Source organism: Musa acuminata, chromosome BXJ1-10, assembly GCF_036884655.1.
Source record: "Musa acuminata AAA Group cultivar baxijiao chromosome BXJ1-10, Cavendish_Baxijiao_AAA, whole genome shotgun sequence".
Lineage (NCBI taxonomy): Eukaryota > Viridiplantae > Streptophyta > Magnoliopsida > Zingiberales > Musaceae > Musa > Musa acuminata.
Genome location: NC_088336.1, coordinates 15,591,231 through 15,611,356, shown reverse-complemented (window position 1 = coordinate 15,611,356; position 20,126 = coordinate 15,591,231). Strand labels below are relative to the sequence as shown.

Here is a 20,126-nt window from a genome sequence, read left to right as displayed (position 1 = left end):
TAAATTTTGTCAACTTTGCTAGATGGGCAAGTTAGCATGTTTTGCTTCTTGAGATAGGCAAGATAGCACTTTTGTAATTTTTGTTTTTATCTTGAATTGTGCAAGCTAGCTAGTTTGCCTCTTTTCATGATGTCCATGCTAGAAATTCTTGCTCCCCCTTTGTCATTGTCAAAAAGAAGGGAAGTCCCTTATATCAATTTTCAGATTATGACAAAGGTAAGTATCAATCTTATTTATGCATCATTATATATTCAAATTAAAACATACATAATTTCAAAAACCTTATTTTTCATGCACAATACCGAAAAATAAATCAATCATCATTAATGGGCATATCATACATGATACTCAAATATTAAAATTTTTAAACATTTATCAACATGTTGATCATGATACCAAACATTCATCATTTAAAGCATTCATGATACATATCATATGCAATACATCATGTACATCATTGTCATAAGTATTGCATGCATCATTTCAAATTCATGAATATTTAATCATTGCATGCATCATACCAAATCATAAAATATAAAATCATCATTTATTTTACATCATGATGGTACCAAATTTGTCAAATTACATCCTACCATGCATGATCGAAACTTCTTATTTGTATACATCAAAACAAATTAATGAATATTTCATATATTCATATCATCACATAAGGAATATCAAGAAGAATTTTAGGTGATGAGATGTATTTCATACATTCAAAGAATTTCACATAACAAAATTCAAGTCATAAGCCTTAAAAGATGTCATGAGAGAACATATAAACAATCTTGATTTATAAAATGAATACTCAAGTTATAATTTTGAAAAATCAAAAGAAACCTTGATTCATTTTTAACAAATCTCCTCTTAAATAAATAACATAAAGAGTTCTTAGGAGATCATGAAAAAGATAGAATTCATTCAATCTTGTAAGAGAACAAGATATTAATTTATGCATATAAAATCTTGATTTAAGCATAAGAAATCTCAATTTACAAATTTCAAAAAATCAAGATAAAGCTCATTTAAATCATCAAATCAAGATCAATTTAAAGAGATTCACAAAAGTAATACAGATAGATTCATTAATTTCCCTTTTTAAAAAATCAATAAAGTCAAAAAAATAAATTTTTCAAGAAGAAACCTTTCCACTTTTTAGTTGTTTTAATTCAAGTGGTTTATTTCATACATACATGTTCTTTTCTTTTATGCTAAATAAAAATATGCATCAACGTTTAGGATCGAAAAATGAATTTCGTCATAAAACCATCAAGATCAATATATTCTCAAAAATGAATTGTTAGGATCAAGAAAATTCGAAAATGAAATTTAACACTTTCATGTATTCGGATATGGTTTTGCAATAGATTTTCAAATTCAATCATGAAGATAAAACATGCTCATGATCATGGAAATTTTTGTATCTAAAACACATAATTTTCAACATGTTATTAAGGCATGTAATAGTGTAAAATCATTATGGCAATTAAGTGATTTGATCATTTAATCAAGAAAGTCCGAAAAATAATCTTAACAAGTTCATGCATTCGGGCACATTTTTACCATATGTTTTTCAAATACACTTATGAAAATAACATATGCTTATGATCATGTATAACTTAAAATCTCATGCATAAAATTGTCAATCATGGTATCAAAATATTTAATATTACATCATTATGCATTTCTTCAAATCAAACATGATTTTATTTAATCAAAATCGAGAAATAACAATGGAAATCAATGTGATACACATTATTACTTCTTAACCACATATAGTATGATTTCATATTTTCAATCAAAATCATTTTATTTGTTTATCATAAAATATGTATTTTTCATGATTATTTTCAAAACTACTGGTCATAATTTTTGCATTTTCATTTTTTTTAAACATGTAATTTTCAAGAAAATTAATTCTATACCAAAAAAAGAAAATGCATTATGGAAAACATCAAGTAATTTCAAAATAAATTAAGGGGGTTGAGTTACTTACCTTGTAGTCGAAGCTCGTCAAAGCCCAATTTGTCGTTTCACCTTTGGAAGTTTTTGATTCATCCTTGGTTGCCTTCCTCTTCTTTGGCCTCTTCCTCCATTCAAGTTCATTGTTTATTTTAGATTTTTGTTTAATAAACTTATTAAGATTTAATGTTCGAAGTTCAAGTTCATCATTGTCCTCATCACTTGAGTCATCGCTCAAGTGGTATTCATTTGTCCGGAGTTCCAAATCCTTCCTGTTCTTTGGAAGGTGATTTTGTTCATTATGTTCATCATGTGCATTGTGCACCATTTCATCTATCATCAACGAACCAATTAGTTCTTCAAGTGAAAAAATATTTAAATATTTTGTTTCTTGTATTGTGGTTATTTTAGGATCCCAATAAGTGTAGTACAATTAGTTCAATATTTAAACAACCATTTCATATATCATTCGAGTTTTCCAATAAGTGTAGTCCAATCCGTTAAACAACGGTGGACAAACAACCGATAAACCCTCTTGAAAGTCATGAAGAGCCATTTCTCTTGGGTGTAAATCCGAAATGAGAAATACCAGGCTCTAATACCAATTGTTAGGATCAAGAGCACTAAGAGGGGGGGGGGATGAATTAGTGCAGCGGAAAACTTTTGACGATTAAAACTGCGTTCGTACGTTAAAATCCGATTCCGACGTAAAAGTCGTTTCGTGCAGATAATAACTTTGAAAGCTTACAGAAACGTATTAGAAGTAAAGCAAGGAAGGCAGTTTGCAGTTAAGATAGAAATCAAAATGTAAGCGTAAACTGAAATATGATGTTCGTACGATAAAACCGATTTCCATCTTAATGCCGATTTAGAAAATACTTAACTATGAAACATGTTCGTAAATGAGCATAAGACAGTAAGCTAGTGAGGAGGTTTGTAGTAAAGATAAGATGCTCAAAGTAAATGCAAACCAAGATTTAGAGTGGTTTGGTCAATCTTGACCTACATCCACTTTTGGCTTCCTCCACCAACGAGGTCACCGACGTCCACTAGAGGCCTTCCTTCAATAGGCGAAGGCCAACCACCCTTTTACAGTTTCACTCCTTTTAACGGGCTTAGAAGACAACACTTACAAACTTTTCTCTCCTCTCTTGAAAGATCAAAACTTGGAAGAAAAGAGGGAGGAGAACTTCTAGACTTTACAACACTTTTGAGCTCTAAAATCACAGAGTAAGATCAAGCTTTCGGTGCCCTTTCATACAGGAAAGGGTGGGGTATATATAGGCCCCAAACTAGTTTGAAATTGGAGCTCAAAAATATCTTTTCTCGGATTTTCGGGGTCCTGGCGGTACCACCTCTTGACTGGGGTGGTACAACCGCCTAGCAGCTTGGAGACTGAGCCTCTAGGCGGTGCCACCGCTTGACAAGGGCGGTTGCACTGCCTAGTCTCGCTTGGAGACTAAGCCCAAGCGGTGCCACCGCCTGCCTGGGGAGGTTGCACCACCCAGCATTCCTAGGAGACCTTCTCCTGAGCGGTGCCACCGCCGACCCTGGCGGTGCCACCGCCTGGTAGAAATTCTGGTCTGAATGGGTTGATCCATTCAGCCCAATTTGGGTCTGTCAAGGGCCCAATTGCCCCCAGATTAAGTTAATAGGATCACCTCCCATTCCTAACTTAATCTACATGCTAACTACGACATTTCTTAAGACATTTACTACAACTTGCTCCGGTGCGTCAATAGCTTCTTTCGGCGAGCTTCCGACGAACTTCCGGCGAACATCCGACGAACCTTCAGCGATGCTCTGGCGGACTTCTGGCAAACTCCTGGACTTGCGATGATCCACTTAGCGAGTTCCGACGAGCTTCTTTGGCAAGCTCCTAGACTTCTCGGATTTGTTCCCGCAGAACCTCCGACGACCGTCTGGACTTCCGTCGAACTCTCGAACTCCCAATGTGATCATAGTCTTGACTCCAGCACAACTTCTGCTACATGTCTTACTTCCATCCTAGTTAATCCTGCACTTGTAAAACAAAACTTCTATCGAGACAATTAATCCTAAGCAATTAAGCAAGTTGTCCGACATGTCATTGGTCCCTCGATGCTTCGTCCGATTATTTGGCGCATCGTCCTCTCCTGCGGCCTATTGCCCAATCGACCAGTTGACTCCGCAACTCCAATATCCTTGGCACAATACCCGCTCTTCTTGGCCCGATGCCCAAGTCCACGGCCCGAAGCCTTCTGTCGATACGTCGACCGATCCAGCGGCCCGACGTCCAATCTTCTAACATGTTCCTCCGGCACAACATGATTTTTTCTGTTTTAATTGTCTCATTATGATCGAAGCATCTTGTGTCACTCAAAACACAGATTAAATCATAAACATATATCAAGTGGTTTTATCATCAAAATACGAGATTCAACACATCTCTTTGAATTAATTGAGACCCCAAAAGCTTTTATTCTCCCACCTCATCTCAATACACAAGTGATCTATATCTTATCCTATAAAGAGCTTCAAATGATGCCATCTATATACTAGAGTGATGATTATTTAGAGTAGCTCTCAATTAACTTGAAACCCTAGTTCAATCATTCCAATTGAACTTGATTTAACTAGAAACTAATTGAATCAATCTCTAATCCTTATTTAATTAGTTTGGAACCACCCTATATTATTATAATTTAGATTAGATTACGTTCAATTTAAGTTAAATAGACTTGAGTAAGTCAATCAATTTGGAATCATGAATTGATATAAATTAATCAAATATGGTTTAATTCAATCAATGTTTGGGTTCAAATCTAACTAGATAATAGTAGGCTAGGTTGGGTCAATCCATGTACTAGTCATCTGCACTGTACATGACTATGTATGCACCATACTATGCTAGGCTAACCTATGGCCCATGGACTAGTCATGTGCATCGCACGTGACTATCCGTATTGGGTTGGGCTAAGCTAGCTTGTAGGCTAGGGTTTGACTTGGGGGTTGAGCCTGACCTATTGATTAGGCCTAGCTTGTGGGCTATGATTTGACCTATAAGTTAGGCTTAACCTGTTGTATGGGTTTAGTTTGGCTTAGCCTATGAGCTATTTCAATCTAAATCCTAATCAATTTCTTCAATTTCAAATTGTAACATAATAAAATTATTATCAAGCATAGATATTTATTGACCAAGTCATTAAAAATTAATAACATACTAAAATGTAAGACTAAAAGATAAACTACAATACGAGAAAATAGTATTCTTAATTCAAATATAAAAATAAGATATCATGTATTCAATACATATAACATGAATAATAAAAAATAAAAACCCTAAAATGGATCAAAAAATATTTTAAAAATTTTAGATAACTTATTTTAATCTAACAATATAATTTTAACACTTAAAGGATTAAAAAATATTTTTGAACTACTTATAACATATTTTAATCCAGATAAGTTTAAAAGATAAACTATAATATGATGAAATAGCATTCTTAATTTAAATATAAAAAAATCAGGTATCATGTATTCAACATATATGACATGAATATTTTTAATATTTTCTAATCCAAAAATAAAAACTTTAAAAAGGGATCAAAGAATATCTTAAAAATTTTAGATAACTTATTTTAATTTAACAATAAAATTTTGACATATAAAGGATTAAGAAATATTTTTGAATTATTTATAATATATTTTAATCTTAAAAATAAAATTTAAAAATAGATTTTTCAAGAAAGATAGAAAATCTACCTCTACTCAATAGGATATAAGTCTTCGTCCTTTTATTTCTAGGTTTGATGAAGATCAATAGGATATAAGTCTTCGTCCTTCCATTTCTAAGTTTAATGAGGAATGAATGATAGGAATCCCTCCCTTTAAATAAGAGGAGGTTAGCCCTTTATTTAAGAAATTTTTTAATTTATATATTTATTTAATATTAATTTTCGTTTAATATACTAATAAATATAATAATATTATATTTAGAAATATTTTATAATTATTTCTTAGATTACAGAAATAAAAAGTAAAATTTAAATGAAAATTTTATAATAACTAATTTTAATTAGAAATGGATAAAACTGTGTAGTCTAACAATTTAGACGAATGAGAAATTGATAGGTCTACCAAACGAAATAGTAGGACACAGAGCTAGCGCAAGGAAAGCACGACGATGCCGCCGAGGTCCTTCTCATGCCGGTGCCCGTGCTTCGTAAAGGAGCATCGAGCTAGGTTCTACATCATGCGCGCTGCTGCATCACCATGCTCGTCTGCTGGCGAGACAACCCTTGACATGTAGGAGAAGAAGACGCAAAACCATATGCATACGCCTTGATAGTTCTCTCAACATCGAAAGGATGAAAGGGAAGAATAAGTCAAAACTGGGTATACTGTTTTTTCTCTTATACTAAGAGGGATGTATGAGCTGTGAGCTCAACATAGGGGAGGAGCATAGAAAGACTTTGTTCTTCACAGGCTACTGTTTCCTCTGTTTTGGTTGAATTGACTGGTAGATTCTATCTACCGATGGAGGAGACAAAGAATGAGAAAGCAAGAAATGGCCGTTTGTATATTGAGTTACTGCATTTCATTAATATTGTTCATTCATTTCATGCATTCAATGGACACATTACTTGAACGTATAAAAGGGAGTTATTCTTATCTTAGGTGGGAATATTTACCGAGGAACCAAACAACGTGAAGAGCGTCCTCTGTGACAGGAAAAGATGCGTCCACGATCCCGATAGAACTGTTCGTACTTGTCTCTTCCGTTGGTTACGAGTGTGTGGACATGGAGGCTCACTTTCTCTGATTGTGGTCTATCATCTGAAACGCAAGGAGCCAGTAGATGATGGATTGACGGCCATGATCTGGTGGGACCAGCGGTTTGTTACACCCGTGATATCTCTACGCCTCTCTATAACGGGGCCGTTATATGGAACTCGCAGTCAACAGTTATAATAACTAGGCTTCATGGGCCTCACCCGTTTCAGGAACGCTGGCCCGTTCATATCCTTCGCTCCAACGCCGCGGTCTCCTATTAAGTGCGACTCGCGTGCGGCTCGGTTCGATGCGTCGGGTCTTTGGGGCGAAACCAAAACCAATCCTCGCGTCATAGCAGCGTTTCGAGTTCGGGGGGGTTTCGGTGCTCCTCATTTCTCACTCACCCTCTTCCTCCGCGTTTGAAACCCTAGAGGAAGAGGAAGATGTCGGGCGGCTTCTTTCGGGTAAGCGAAACCCTCTTTTCATCCGATATCTCCCTTTCGATTTCGAATCTTCTGTCGAACTCTTCCTGCTGCGGTTTGTCGTGGCCGAGGGGATCGGTTAGGGTTCTAATGGCTCCCCGATGCTGACTTCAGGGCACCTCAGCGGAGCAGGATACCCGCTTCTCCAACAAGCAGGCGAAGCTGCTCAAGACTCAAAAGTTCGCTCCCGTGCTCGATCACCCGGTGAGTTGCTCATCAGATCGACCTGTAATTCGAATTGTGTTTGGAGTTTCATTTCTCTTCAAGTCTGGGGTGTAGATCGGAAGATTTCTAGACAAACTCTGTCCGTTAGTTTAATGCATTATTGAATAGAATCTGGAGTGTCTTAGATTCTGTAACTTGAGAAGTTTCTTTCTCTAGTTCACCGCTTACAAGATTGAATCTTATTCTGATCAGGTGGATGTTACAAAGGTAAAGATGGACGTGATCAGGCCATGGATTGCAACTAGGGCTACTGAGCTACTTGGTTTCGAGGATGAAGTTCTCATCAACTTTGTTTATGGACTCCTCGATGGCAAGGCATGCTGTTTCGACTGTCTATGCTTTTGGTAGACCGTGGTTACATAGACCACTCAGTACTGAATGTACTATTCCAAGTTTTTATGCAGGTGGACGGGAAACAGATTCAGATCCAGCTTACAGGATTCCTGGAAAAAAATACAGGGAAGTTCATGAAGGAGCTTTGGGGACTTCTCCTCAGTGCACAAAATAATGCCAGCGGTGTTCCGCAGCAGTTCTTGGATGCCAAAGAAGAGGAATTGAAAAAGAGAATGGTTCCTTTGAATTTTATTACTTCTGTGGTACTGTTGCATTGTTCTTGTTAACTCTGTGTTCTAATGCATTGTTTGTGTTGCAGGCGGAGAGTGAAAGAATCACTCAGGAAATACAGAAGAGAAAGGAGAAAGAGGGAAGAGAGTTCGAGCAAGAGAAGCAGAAGAGGATGGTATTTAACTTTTCTGATCCAGAGTTTTTTCTTTGATACATTTAAGATTTTTTTTAAAAAGTTAACTCATGGTTGTCTCTCTATGCCATTCAGAGCTTGTGCGATTATTTGGGTTCATATACTTCTTTACCTCAAACTACTGTAGGACGCTGAGGCCGGCATTACTGCTGTATCTGGCTCGAGTTTAAAACATTCACTGCCAAAGGATTCCAGAGTTCAGTCTGAGGAGAGAGATATGGAGACAAAGCAGAGTCCAAGATTAAAAAGACGGTTAGTATCAACATGCTCACCACATTTATTACTACCAGACCTGTCCTTTGCAGTTTGTAAATTTTCATACATGCCAAATGTTATTTGTATTAGGGCTTAATTTCTTACTCTGTTGATATTGCAACTTGACGAAGGGAATCAAGACCGACTTTACTTGACTTTCATTTCTTGAAATGTGTAAGCTAGTTGACTCATTCTGTATACCATAGGATTTTTTCTTTTACTCTGAGAAAACTACATAATCCACTGTTAGGATAACATTTTGAAGTGAGACAGAAGGAAAACCAAGTATAAACTGGATGTGGAATTCACTGTCTCGGTTGACATGGGTCTCCTTTTAGAAAGTGTGTTGTTTGTTTTTATATGCAAGACTTGATGATGTTTCCTTGAGGACAGGAATGTTCCAAATAATCTTACTATAGCATGTAGGGGTTGCAACCATTGATTGTGGCACATGCTTGTTTTTCACTGGTGTCGTGAGGTAAAGATCGGTCTACTGTTTGTTATTCCCCAGAGATAGGAATGGACTTATCTCTTGTTATATATTTCAAATATTTTAGTAATATTGGAGGAGTAATATTTACTTGCAATCTTTTGATGTTGTGAGCTTGATTGTGTTATAAGCTAAGTTTTTTCTTCTTGTTCCCTTTAGGCTTTACATTTCTCTACACTTGAATCATAATTCTCGTATTTGGTTGCTATTTTTTATTTGTTCAATTTGTGATCATTTAACTTAGGTATTATCACCTATTTTAATAGGATAAATATGATCTTTCTTCAGAAGGATTTCTTCACCAAACAGGTCGTTCAGCAAATCAGCTTCTGTGTCTTCTCTTTTGTGATTTTCTACAGAAATTTTATTCTATTTGAGATCCGATAGTATACTGGTTCACTTTATCACTAACTTCAAGTACTATTAAATAATGATATATTTAATTCCATAATGTTGTTGGGTAACTTGGATTTATGTTTAGCTTATTGGAGGTGAGCATAGTTTCTGAGTAATTCAATCCTAATTAGCTTAAATTTGGAAATCATCTTAGTTCCTGTTTGTCATACATTTCCTGAAATTATTTCTTAATCAATGAAACAATATTTGAGTATCATTATTCAAGTATTTGAAATTATTTCTTAATCAATGCAACAGTTACTTTATTTACTATCCCCGGTTTGGCAGCTACAGTCCTTGATGCTATGACAATGACTCTGCTACTAATATAGAAGCTTAGGTTCTTTATCATGCTCTCTGTTATGAATATCATTAAAACCATCAATAATATATGTTTGTCTTTTTTTGTGGACAACCAATGCTATTTGTTGAACCAGATATTTGGCACTGCCTTTGTCAAATTCATATATCAATTATACAACAGCCTTCTGCTGCATGGTTACTTCCATTATCTGGACATATTTGTTTCCTATATCTTCGAGTTCACTCTTATTTCCATGATCAACTTTTTTTTATGCTGTTGCTTGGGTAATGAAAACAGAGCTCTTTTACATGTTTCATTTACCAGAGAAGGACGATCAAGAAGTCGATCTCTTTCATCTCATTCCCAAGGGCATTCACTTTCTCCTAGTAGAAGGTATCATTCTCCACATAGGCGTGCCATGTCATCTGAAAGGCAGTATAAGTCTCCAGCTAGAAGGTCGATTTCTCCCCGTCATACATATTCCCCACGGAGCAACTGGTCACCTTCAAGGCGCAGATCACCGAGACGAAGATCACCGTCACCCATCCGACGAAAATCTCCTTATGGACGAAGATCTCCATTGTTGCGCTGTAGGTCTCCTCCCTCACGCCATAGGTCCCCAGTTCAAAACCGCAGGAGATCGCCTTCCCCTTCACGCCATCGGAGATTGCCTTCCCCATCACGCCATCGGAGATCGCCTTCCCCATCACGCCAACGGAGACCACCTGCTGCACGCCGTGTGTCTCCTATCAGGCGTAGGTCTTTATCTCCTGCAAGAGATAAGGCCGTGTCTCCTTGGAGATCACCTCGAAACCGGTTTCAACAGCAAAAGAGGTCTCTGCATTCACCTGGAAATTATGGTGGAGATTCTCAAGTGTCTCTGCGGGCAAGAAAGAGGTGTTGACACAGAAAATTGTACCTGTTTTAAATTAACTGATTATTGCAAATGTTATTGCTAACATTGCACTTTGTATATCTTGTCTCATGTGCTGATACATGTGCAGGAGTAGCAGTCCTCACAGGAGTATTAGCCCATCTTATCCAGCTCATAGAGGTTCAAGTAGGGAAACAGATACCAGAAGTAATGGTTATGACTCCAAAAGGCGTCGGGATAAATATTCACCCAAGAGGTGGTTCTTAAGGCTGTATCCTGTTTCCCAGTTGTCTATAGATTGACATCTTAATGGAAAGTGTGCCATACAAATATTGCAGTACAGACATTCTTATCATAACTTCTTTTACTCAGGGCTCGTGAGAAGAGATCACCAGTTCATCACACCTTGCATAGAGAGGTGGTTGATCATTCGGACTTCAAGGGCAACATCTTGGATCCCCTTCCACACATTTTAACAGTTTCTTCTAGGTCTTCCAGTCCAGATTCCAGGGATCAGAATGACATCCACAGCAAAGATTATGATGTACCATCAGAGAACTCTTCAGAGCAGTCAGATTCCCCTAGCCATTTGAGAAAAAGTCCAACAAGAAGAAATAGGTACATGCCTATGTAGTATTTTTTGTCATTGCTCCTACCTTTGAGGTTTATCAGTTTATCATAGAGATTGGTCACCAAATGATCTTGCAGGCTGTCTGAAAAACGATTGCCTAACAACATCCAAGAAATAAATGACAACAATGAAGAGTCTTATGTTGTCAGGTTAAGTTTATTCTTTTGGCTTCTTTGGTTTTGAATTATACTTGAATCTCATGTCAGTCCTGTTATCTATCCACATTCTAATTTTCAGGGAGGATGCATACTGTAGAACTGATTCCTCATCCAAGAAAGGTAGAGATTCAGCAGCTGATATGAAGAAGAAAAGGTTTCATGCCAAAAAATTCAGCCAAGAAGAGTTTTCTAATAACGGGTTAGAAGTTGATCACTCTCCAAGCAACCAAGATCGTCATTCTAACATGGGCATAAAAAATAAGGAAACTGAATGTAAAAGGTGAATAACATTCTCCTTTTGCTTTTCTCTTCTCTTGTTTCATTCTTTCCTGTTCTCAAGCACACGTCCCCATGTCCCCTTATGGTTCCTCCCAGATACTCAGCAATTTTTTTTTTAATTTCAATAGGGAATTAATAGGTCAGCAAGCATTTATGATTATCAAGTTTTTAAAAGCATACCTAAATATGTTAGTACAGTCTAACAAAAATCATTATTGGTGTTAAAACTGAGACAGAATAGAACTAATAACACAATTTGCATTAGTCCCTAAAATCAGTAATCTATAATTAGTAACAGACTGGTGAACAAAAACAAATTGAAGATGATCTTGACCATCAAATTGAGACTACTGAATGAAGTCAGAAAACTAGGTATAAGGATAGTTTATGCAAAAATTTTGGGGTAAGAAAATAAGATTTTGGGGCTTCTGGGACTTACAGCTTTGTTGTTATTGTTGTTGTTGTAGTAGTATAAAATAAGATGATTAAGCTGATAGATGAATAAAGTGGGGTGGCAAGTGAAAAAGAAAAGCAAGAGACATTTAAGTTAAACTGATGGGTTATAGAGTAGATCTAGAGCAAGACGGCAATCTGACCTTCAAGAGGAAAAAGAAGAGATGAGAGTTAAAGCAGTCCTCTACCAAGTTCAATTTCAGTCTCTCTGAGCATTGGCTCACTGTTTCTGATTTGAATTCAATGTCCCTAATTAACATTCATCATACGAACTCTGAATATATTAGTATCTTTTAATAGACTGTTTAATGTAGCTGACAACAATGGTTGAAGTTTTTTATTCCATCCAAATCAATCTATTCACTTAAAAGGCCGAGCTTGGCTGAGGCAGATCAATTATTGAATGGATCACCTTGTATTAACTAGGACTGTTATTCTCAATCAAAAATCATCCTGCTTGGTTGATTAATACCATCCAAATTGATCACAGTGCAGGAGGGAAAAAAAAAAGCCAAGTAGCATCACCTCTTTTGGGGAAACTTACCTCTTTGATTTTCATTTTGGTGACCAAGTACTCTTTTGAGTATAAGCCATGCATCTCAACCTAATTATTTATCCATGTCATACTTTGACATTTATATGTTTGACTATATTGCTCATAATAATTAGTATTTGTGCTTTGACGTTAATATTTATTCATGTCATGTCCACAGATTATGTTTTATTCACAGCATGTGCATGCACATGTTACCATTAATATACTTTGTAGTGGCCTTTCATTATTTTTTTATTTTCGAATTAGCTTTCAATTGAAATGCCATCCAGCCTATCTATTCCAGTACTAATTATATATCAATGACCAACCAGAAATATATTTCAATCTTGTGAGCCTTTGTAACTTCCTATCCTTGTTGGCTTATACAAGTTTCATTCTAATGCTCATACTCTTCTGAAAATTTTTGGTACCTATAGGAGTCGTCTCATGTGAGAATCTCTTAACTAAAAATTGGCTAATTTTGTTCTGTATAGGCTTTGACTGTGTACCGATTCCCTTAAAGATACACTATTCTTGTTCCAGAATATAGTGTTGGCAGGCACCCACAACTACCACATAAACAAACAATAGATTGACTGTTGGCCAAAATGAAAGAAGGGTGGGTGACAGAATAACTTTTTGTGGACAATGAAGAATGATGAAATTTATGTTATTTTATTAATTTTGACTTAGATCTTAATTCATTGTTTGCTTTATGAACTAGAATGTTGGGTGGTTTTCAAGAAATTACTGTCATCGAAATGAGGATATAAGGTGGATGTGCTTGGTTAGAAAGAAACTATATAAGAAATTTAGCATCTGAAGCATTTGTGGATATACTAGTCCAGGCTAAATTGAAGGAAATTGTTTAAATTTGTTCGGTTATATTCAAAGGACAAATGCACTGGCTAAACAAGAAGAGATGTGAAGGAAAAGCTAAAAAAATTCGTTGGAAATACTGAGAGAAAATTTGATTTGTGATGCTGCCTTCAACAAAGCTCAATGGCCCTGGACTAGTTTTCGTTGATCCTTGACCTGGATCAGCCATTCCGGTTGACTCAATGGCAATCTCGCTTTCAAGTTTTCTTAATTTTTAGTTGAATTCGAGTAGTTTGGGTATGGATACTGGCCTTAACAAAGCTCAGAGTGGGAAAAGATTCATAAAGCCAACCCCATGGAATTGACATTACCGCCAGCACTGCTAACATTATTGTTGGCCAAGTTTGAGCATTAGTGTGGATCACCATTCAGTTTTTGGTGTATAACTCTCAGAAGCAATTCTTTTTCTATAGATTTGCATACACCTAATAATCATTCTGTTCTGGGATTAGTTAAAGCTCCTAACGAAGTTAAATGTCTTCCACAGTTCTGTGGCTTGGACCAAATCCTGGTTTTGAAAGATAATGTTTTTTTTTTCTTTCTTTTTAAGCTTTCTGTGCAAGGAATACTTAAATCACCATGCATTATCTTGCCTAATAGCTATGTGGATGTGTTACTATCATGTCTTTTCTTGCCAGTTATACTGAATATGGTCCTGAAAGGGTACAGGGTGAAAAACATTCTATGGAAGTTTCCTATGATAGACAACACTCAACTAAGATAACCGTGCAAGTTGCATCTGCTTCAGTAGTTTCTAATGAGCTGGTTTTAAAAAGCTCCCGTGCGGATCTTTCTGTATCAGATGCTGAAAAAAGGGCTAAATCAAGAAGCGATGCATACAGAGAATCGCATTATGAAACAGAATCTGTTAAAAAATCTGAGAGAAAAATGGATACAAGCAGTCAAGCACACAGCAATCATTCGGATTCTGACGAGACTAATACACATAAATATAGGAGTACCAAAAAAAGGCATAAAAAGTCTGATAGGCATAGAAGGGAAGATGAGGCTTCTGAGCCTGATTCTCATACTGAAGATAAGGAAGCCAAGAGAAGAAGGAAGGATGAGAAAAGATTACGCAAAGAGGAAAGGCGTCGAAAGCGTGAAGATAAACACCGGAAAAGATCAGAACGCCATGCTGAGAAGCTAAAAGTGAAGTCAATCGATACTGTGACACCCCCTCCAGATTTTGAGAAATATGATAATGGTAAATCAGATGGTGAAGCTTCAATTAAAACGACTTCTCGTTTGGCTGTTGCAGAAGGAACAGAATCCGAGGAAAAAAGGCTTGAGATTGAGCTCCGAGAGAAGGCCCTTGAATCTCTTAGAGCGAAGAAGGGCATTGGGCATTAAGTTGTCACACCATAGGGATATCAACTTTCCTCCATATCCTGCTCTTTTGTTGAAATATTGTTTTATTTGTAATAGACATTCGATATAAGGACTAAGCACATCTTGCATCGCAAACTGTTTGATGTAGTCATGTTTACTCTGGCAGCCAAAGTGCATAAACGAGGATTATGTTAACAAGCCTTTTCTTGGTGCTAATGGGGGCACGCATGACTACTATATTATTCTTGCAATGTATTCCTTTTTTATAGGACAGCAAGTGATTTCTGCCAATTGATAGATGATACATGTCTTTCAGGATTTTATGTATGCAAGTTCCTTTTAGTTGAAATTTGCTACGTTATAGCTTGTAATAAATGGGCCTCAAGCATGATCGCTGCTGCTAAGGAGACTTATGATTAGCTGCTGTCGCGCTCCCGTAGTTGGGGATTTGTCGGGATTTTGGTAGATCCAGCAGCCACGTTAAGGACCCACTGATAACACTCAAACCAGGTCAACTAGATGCACACCCATGGTTGGGCAAATATAAGATACAGCAAGCATTTATCACCTATATATAGACGTTCTTTGGCAGTTTGATTATTGTTCCGTTCCGTAGAAGAGAATGGAGAAGCATTGCCTGCCATAAGATAAAACCATGGCCTTTTAAACATACTTGGATTTATAGAAGAAAAACTTGGTTAGACTTTGGTAGGGGCCGCGCGAACGCGTACCCCCGCTGCCACAAATTACGACGTCCACTCTCCCACTTGGGGAGATGGTAGACCAGCGCCCCTCCCTAGTGCAATGGAGGTCGCGGGCCCAGGCCATGGGCCTTGTTGATCGCCCATCGACCCCGTCCAGGTAAGTATGGAGAAAAGGACGACGAAGACTCTGTTTTAAGCGCCTCTTGCGCCTTACGTCTTCGTGTCCCAATCGATGTGGGACTAATCGTCCCTGTTTCCGTAAAGGCAGTGAGTTATTACGAGATTCTTTGTGATGGAATGTTTTTAGTTGTCATTGCTCGATACAGTCCAAATCCCTCGAACGGAAAAGTTGAGAGCCACGGCCTGACGATAGAAGCCATACTGCACCATCCTATGCAGTCCGAGCAAGAGAAGCAGCAGCAAAATAGCAGAGCGGAACACTAGAGAGCCACAGACATGGCTTCGGACGCTTTAATCCCCCCCAGGTAATCAACTACCGGTTCCTTTCCCCGTTTCTCACCCTTCAGAAATGCAAGCTTACCTCGGAGCTCCAAGCACCATGCATACATAGCCTGAAAGCAGCGATATTGGCCGCTCTAGAAAGAAACATCTCCTGATATTAATTAACATTAATAAGTTAATAAAGTGGCTAATTATCATAAAAAAAAACTTAAATTCAATTTAGATAGGGGCCGCGCGAACGCGTTCCCCCGCTGCCACAAATTACGACGTCCACTCTCCCACTTGGGGAGATGGTAGACCAGCGGCCCTCCCACGTGCAATGGAGGTCGCGGGCCCAGGCCACAGGCCTTTTTGATCGCCCGACGACCCCGTCCAGGTAAGTATGGTGAAATGTTCGGCCAAGCTCTCTCTTAAGCGCCTCTCAAACCTCTCCGGCTCCGAGAATCCACGATGTGGGACAATGAAATGAAATGTCGCGAGAGGAAAGGAGTATCAAAACTGGAACAACACCAACGAACGTAAGTCCGTTGCTATTAGGAGATATCGATATTTTACGGTGGGTGATCAATACAATTTCCTTCGTGCAAGCTAGTTAGTTGATTGAAACAACAATTTGCATGCGTAGATACATCTGATCTCTGTCGTCGTTGGACTTTTCGTTGTGAATTCTGTGCTTACAGTTATATGTTCTCAACTATAAATAAGGGTTCTAAGAGCAAGGCATAAGTCTCCCAACTTTCTGAATCCTTACTTATAGTCTCAAATATTTATAAATTTGAATATCGAAGAAATTTTATCGAGCACACCTTAATATGGGTTTATTAATGATCTAAAGAATTGAACCATCTAAATTTGTACTAAGATTCTCCATATTAGATTTTCAACCTCCAAATATAAACTTTGATATTTAATGTTGCAAACCCACTTCCATGGTGTGGTGATAATATTTTGAAAACAAGTTATATTAGATTAGCCCCAATCCGATCAAAGTCGACACCAAAAAAAAAAGAGTAATTGATTACTTATATTTTAAAACAAATCTAACTCGAATTAACCCTATGACTAAATTTTGTACTATCAAAAAATTAAGTAATATATTATTTATATTTCAGAACTAAATTCTATACAAATCAAAACCTATATAATCTGTTATTTATATTTTAGAATGAGATCCAACTCGGATTAACCCAAACCGACCAAATTCGATACTAACCATAACTAATAAATTTATTAAGAGATTACTATTTACAATCATATTTTTATTATTTATAGCCTCATGTTAAAATTTTTGAATATTTATAAGTTAACCACAGTAAGTAAACATATATGCCATCAATTTAGAACTCAATTCTAATGAGATCTTTTCACTCCTTTCATATCATCCCCTCCCTTTTTTTTTTTTTTCCCTTTTCTCTTTCTTCTTCTTCTTCTCCCTGTCGAATGAGGTTGGTGATGCGGTCTGCACCCGTTTAAGCCGTGATCTTGGTACGTTACGGCTTGGTTCAGGGGCCCGGATGCCGAAGATCGCGGGTAGAGCCTCTTGATGCCTTTTGGGTGAGCGCTCGCAGCAACCCGATCCGAATGTGGTCCACCGAGTCGGTTAGCTGCAATCCCCTGGCAATGTGGTCGTCGTGTACCTGCACAAAGGTCGGGCCGTCTCTTGGGCCCGACCCCTCCGACGGTCTAATTAGTGGACGAGAAGAGGCTTTTTTCTGGAGAGAGTCCCCTTGACCATTAGGCCCTGGACTCTTTTATAGTTTGGGTCTGATGTTACCTGATGTTCCTGTTTGTCAGAACGGGGTCGTGTCTCTGGCTGGATTTGACATTGCCATTAGGGTGGCGTGTCGGATCACCCTGTCGCAGGGTATGGGCGGCATCGATCGTCGCCCTCTGCATTTGGGTGAACGTGCTGGGTATGGGCGAGGGAGTCGCTAGCTGAGGGGGGTGACGTTGGAGACGTCGAGTCGACATTAATGCCCGTTCACTCGGACAGGGTGCGGCCCACGCGCGGAGGGTGTCGTGGCATGTCGCGTCGCCATCACTCTTTGAGGGGAGTCCCTTCTATTGTCCCGCCCTGGGGTGGCTGGCGTCATGGTCCATGTCCCCGTTGACTTTTATGGTGATTCCCCTATCACTTCCCCCCCCCCCCCCCCCCCCCCCCCCCAGGCGGAGGTTTGCGGCATTGGTCTTTAGAATTTCGCGGACGGAGGGGTCGCGGGTCGGGAACGTAGATGGAGCGACTCGGGACGTCGGGGTTGACGAGTCGTAGGTCGGAAACTGAGTAGGAGCGACTCGGAATGACTGGATCGAGGGGTCGCGGGTCGGAACCTGAACTGGAACGACTCGAAATGACTGGGTTGACGAGTCGCAGGTCGGAACCTGAGTAGGAGCGACTCGGAATGACTGGATCGTCGAGTCGCGGGTCGGAACCTGAACTGGAACGACTCGAAATGACTGGGTTGACGAGTCGCAGGTCGGAACCTGAACTGGAACGACTCGAAACGATTGGGTTGACGAGTCGCAGGTCGGAACCTGAACTGGAACGACTCGAAACGACTGGGTTGACGAGTCGCAGGTCGGAACATGAACTGGAAAAACTCGAAACGACTGGGTTGACGAGTCGCAGGTCGGAACCTGAACTGGAACGACTCGAAACGACTGGGTTGACGAGTCGCAGGTCGGAACCTGAACTGGAAAAACTCGAAACGACTGGGTTGACGAGTCGTAGGTCGGAACCTGAACTGGAACGACTCGAAACGACTGGGTTGACGAGTCGCAGGTCGGAACCTGAACTGGAACGACTTGAAACGACTGGGTTGACGAGTCGCAGGTCGGAACCTGAACTGGAACGAGCGTCGTGTTCTGGGGCACAGGTCTCTCGTGTACATGGGAGTTGCTACTTTGCTGTCTTCCGCAGGCAGGAAGGTGGGCGCCATAAATTGTGGCGATGGGATGCGCGGCGCTGCGCGCCACGTGGCGCTCCGAGGGAGTGTGGCGCGGCTCCTGGGAATCAGGTTCCCTTGGGCGGGCTCTTCGAAATCGGCGGACGCGGGATTCTGAGGCGGCCTGCTGGCCTCGAGGGCCGTGACTTGCCTTTTCTTCCTCGGGAAGCTCAAACGTCGTCCGCGACTCATTATACATAAGCTTTCCCCTGAGAAGCTTTCCTGCCATTGCTTGCCTGCCGTTGTTCTGTCCGGCCGCTGTCGCTTCCCGTTTGCTCTTTCTCGACTCAGGCCTTTCTCGTCACCTTGAGGTTAGGATGTCTTCGTCTTCCTCCTCTCTTCTTTCAACCTCTACCTCCTCTTCCGAGCGCCCCGGAGTCAGGCACTCGTCTCCGGGGGGCGTCCCCTTAGAAGTGGGAGGGAGTTCCGCCCTGCTTGAGAAGTTCAAGCAGTGGCATAACGTGGACTCGGTGGTGACGGAGGAGTTCCTAGGGGAGCTCCGGGCTCGCTACTGGATCCCAGAGGGTTATACTCTGTCCGCCCCCCGTCCGGGCCAGCGCCCGTATGACCAATTTTCGCAGGGGTTTGGTCTGACGGCGGGCGCCCTCGAGGCGGGGTTACGTTTTTCGCTTCATCCCATGATTGAGAACTGTCTCCGTAAGTGGGGTATATCGCCATCTCAGATGGCGCCAAATTCGTGGCGCTATCTGGTCGTCTTCCTTGGAGAGTGTCGGGCGGCCGGGATAGAACCGTCCAGGGATCTATTTCTGGCTTGCTTTCGACTGTGTCGGGGTCGGGGCGGCTACTACCTAGCCGCGCGTAGCGGGTTTAAGATCGGCGGGGCCCCTTCCAACAATAAAGGTTGGAAGAGCCGCTTCTTCTTTGTCAGCTGCAGTCGGGGATGGGGCTTCAGCACCGGGTGGACCTCCCGCTCTGTCGACAACGTCCTCCCGTTGCTTTCTGGCAGGGAGTCGGGGGATGTGGATCGCCTGAGGGGCATTCTGTCTTCTTCTCGGGCAATCGAAGAGATGACCGAGGAGTGGCTGGCCACCGCAGGGCTGAGCCCGGCTGCCGGGGGTATGGTGTTTCTTATGCTGTGTATAACCATTCGTCTCGGGACATCTGACCGACCGGGTTTTTTCTTGCAGAGATGGTGGATCTTCAATCTGTGAAGAAGGCGTCTCAGGGACGATCCCGGGTGGCCGCGCCCCAGGGCGGCGACGGTTCGGGAGTCGTTGAATACCTCGAGGT

At 40.1% G+C, this 20,126-nt stretch overlaps 1 protein-coding gene and 2 non-coding genes across 4 annotated transcripts; 1 reads left to right on the top strand and 2 right to left on the bottom strand.

The window, feature by feature from the left end:
- Positions 1-7,029: 7,029 nt before the first annotated feature.
- Positions 7,030-15,040, top strand: LOC103999658 (uncharacterized). 2 transcript variants are annotated; one of them, XM_009421467.3, is made up of 12 exons: positions 7,030-7,181; positions 7,314-7,403; positions 7,617-7,739; positions 7,829-7,993; positions 8,077-8,163; positions 8,309-8,433; positions 9,951-10,523; positions 10,631-10,756; positions 10,873-11,118; positions 11,209-11,280; positions 11,369-11,569; positions 14,074-15,040. In XM_009421467.3, the coding sequence occupies exons 1-12, from the start codon at positions 7,161-7,163 to the stop codon at positions 14,786-14,788; spliced, it is 2,544 nt and encodes an 847-aa protein (XP_009419742.2). In that variant the 5' UTR covers positions 7,030-7,160; the 3' UTR covers positions 14,789-15,040. The 2 variants fall into 2 exon arrangements, with proteins under 2 accessions (XP_009419742.2, XP_064941938.1); XM_065085866.1 differs by having other exon boundaries at positions 14,105-14,305.
- A 436-nt stretch (positions 15,041-15,476) lies between these two features.
- Positions 15,477-15,636, bottom strand: LOC135596318 (U1 spliceosomal RNA). Its single transcript, XR_010480937.1, has one exon. It is a non-coding gene; the product is annotated as a U1 spliceosomal RNA (small nuclear RNA).
- Positions 15,637-16,157: 521 nt separating this feature from the next.
- On the bottom strand, positions 16,158-16,317 carry LOC135596329 (U1 spliceosomal RNA). Its single transcript, XR_010480948.1, has one exon. It is a non-coding gene; the product is annotated as a U1 spliceosomal RNA (small nuclear RNA).
- Positions 16,318-20,126: the final 3,809 nt, after the last annotated feature.